The 2,703-nt window shown below is 62.0% G+C and overlaps 1 protein-coding gene across 1 annotated transcript; it reads left to right on the forward strand.

Moving 5' to 3' along the window:
- Positions 1 to 11: 11 nt before the first annotated feature.
- FOXD2 (forkhead box D2) lies at positions 12 to 1,815 on the forward strand. The gene is given in 3 exon segments (XM_041483471.1): positions 12 to 989; positions 992 to 1,035; positions 1,037 to 1,815. Coding segments are annotated over 3 exon segments (1,332 nt in total). The 5' UTR covers positions 12 to 205; the 3' UTR covers positions 1,541 to 1,815.
- Positions 1,816 to 2,703: the final 888 nt, after the last annotated feature.

The raw sequence follows: 2,703 nt of genomic DNA on the forward strand, positions 1-2,703 counted from the left end.
CCTCCCTCCGCAGCCACCACCCCGCAGCCAGCACCGCGGCCCCGCCAGCAGCGGCGCGGCGAGCGGGGCGCGGAGCGGAGCGGCGGCGCCGGGACGCGGAGTCCCAGCGGCGGCCGCAGCCCTCCGGCACGGCCCCGGGCCCATCCCGGGAGCCGCCGCTAGGTGGGGGGGGGAGCCCGGCCCCGGCCGCCCCGGCCGCACAACAATGACTTTGGGCAGCAGCGGCGGCGGCGGCTGCGGGATCATGTCCGAGCGCTCCCCGGAGGAAGAGCCGCTCTCCGAGGTGGAGGACGCGGATATCGACGTGGTGGGCCCGCCCCAGGATGGGGGCAAGTACAGCGAGGAGGAGGAGGACGAGGACGAGGAGGACGAGGACGAGGAGGACGGCGGCGATCCGCTGGGGCTGGCGCTGCCGCGGAGCGGGGCCGCCAAGGCGCGCATGGGGGGGTCCCCGGAGCGGCTGTCCCCCGCCGGCGGCTCGGAGCCGGCCTGCGCCCGCGGCGCCGCGCCCGGGGAGAAGGCGCCCGCGGGCGGCGGTGGCGGCGCGGGGGGGAAGAACCCGCTGGTGAAGCCGCCCTACTCCTACATCGCCCTCATCACCATGGCCATCCTGCAGAGCCCCAAGAAGCGGCTGACGCTGAGCGAGATCTGCGAGTTCATCAGCGGGCGCTTCCCGTACTACCGGGAGAAGTTCCCCGCCTGGCAGAACAGCATCCGCCACAACCTCTCCCTCAACGACTGCTTCGTCAAGATCCCCCGGGAGCCCGGCAACCCGGGCAAGGGCAACTACTGGACGCTGGACCCCGAGTCCGCCGACATGTTCGACAACGGGAGCTTCCTGCGCCGGAGGAAGCGCTTCAAGCGGCAGCAGCAGCTGCACCCGCCGCACCCCGAGCTGCTGCTGCGGGCCGGGGCCGCCGACCCCGCCGCCTTCCTGCCCGGCTTCGCCTACGGACCTTACGGCTACAACTACGGCCTGCAGCTCCAGGGTTACCCCCACCACCACCACCACCATCCCGGTGGCGGAGGCGGCGGCGCCGCGGGCGCCTTCCCCTTCCCGGCGCCGCACTGCCCGTTACCGGCTCCGCCGCCTCCCGCCGCCGCCTCCGTCTTCTCCGCCGCCTCGGGGCTGCCCTCCTTCCTGGGCGGCGAGCTGAACTGCAGGAAGTCCTTCTACCACCCCCAGCTGAGCCCCACCGCCCTGCCCGCCGCCCTCCTCCAGACCCTCAAGCCGGACCCCTCGCCCGCCGGCGGCGGCGGCGGCGGCAGCGGCGGCACCAACCACCCCTCCCGGCCCTCTTTTTCCATAGACAACATCATCGGGGGGGCCGTGCCCCCGCCGCCCAGCACCAACCCCAGCGTCGCGCCCGCCGCGCCCTACCCCGCCGGCCAGGCGGGCCCCCCGGCGCAGGTCCTGGCCGTGCTCAGCCCCGCCTTGGCCCCGGCACAGCCCCAGGTCAGCCTGGCACACGAGCCGCTCCTCCAGCCGGCCCAGAACTTTTCCAGTAAAATCACAACCCTCAGCAGCTGTCATTTTTAAAGTGTGCTGGGGACTGGGGAAGGGGAGGGGGATGGGGGGGAGAGTCGCGAAGCAAACGGCCCCTTTCCAGCTCTCCCCCACTCCTCCGAAATTGCTCCCCTTCCCTCTCCCCGTGTCCCCCCCCCATCTCCTCCTGTTGTGTTTTAAGGTAGGAAATATTTCTTTTTTTTTATTTTTTTTTTCCAGGCTCAGCGGCATCCAGATCAGTTTGTCTCTCTTTGCTCGGGCAAAGAAAAAAAAAAATTCAACAAATCGGGAGGGCGGGAGGAGGGAAAGAATAACACGATTTGGTCCTACAAGCGCCAAAGCGTATTTATAAAGTGGCCGTAACATAAGCTGGGACCTGGGCTGGTTGAACACGCAACGTCTTGTGAGGGGCGGAGGGGGGGCATGTGAAGAATGAAACGCTCTTAGGGTCGGAAATGTTTCCTTTGAGAGGTGCGGGTTTTCCGCGGGGTCCTCCAGATCTCCTGGGAAAGCGGCCAGGGGAGTTGCGGACGCCCCCGGCCGCAGAGAGCCCCTTTTCGTTCCTGCGAGTCTCTGTCCGGGTGGTTTTGCCATGTGTGTGTCTCTCCCCTGCTCTCAAAGAAAATGTTTTAATGGTCCGATCTTATTTTTAGTTTCTTTGAAGCTTCGGGTTTGGTTTTAAAAGGCACTGTTTAAGGTTTCTTTGTTTTTAAGAAGAAGAAAAGTCGGTGAAACTCAGGACTGCGGGGTGTTTTTTTCTTTTTCTTTCTTTCTTTTTTTTTTTTTTTTTTTTTTTTTTTCCCAATTAGACATTCAAATGCACGTTTAAAAGAAAATCGGATCCGTCAGGAAGTTTGGAGAATTCCCATACTATTTTTTTTTTAATCCCCGTTTTCCCACCCCCTCCGTGCGTGGGTTTTTTGGTGTATTGGTAATTATTTGTATATAGATTATTCGGGAGCTAATGAGCGGAGTCCAGTTAACTCTTCACTGGTTGTGCATCCGTCATATCTATTTTATTGAGAGAATCTGTGAATAATTTGATGTGGAAAAGGCAACAGAATTTTGTCCACCGTTGGTGTAAATTAATAAATGTTTGTGACCTGGTTAAAAAAAAAAATTAACAATCCAAATCGTTCTTTGCGATGTCCTTTGTCACGCTGAGAGCCGAGAGCCCCTCTCGGGCCTCGGGGAAG

This window comes from Pyrgilauda ruficollis, unplaced genomic scaffold (assembly GCF_017590135.1).
Source record: "Pyrgilauda ruficollis isolate IOZ18807 unplaced genomic scaffold, ASM1759013v1 scaffold6, whole genome shotgun sequence".
In the NCBI taxonomy this organism is placed as follows: Eukaryota; Metazoa; Chordata; class Aves; order Passeriformes; family Passeridae; genus Pyrgilauda; species Pyrgilauda ruficollis.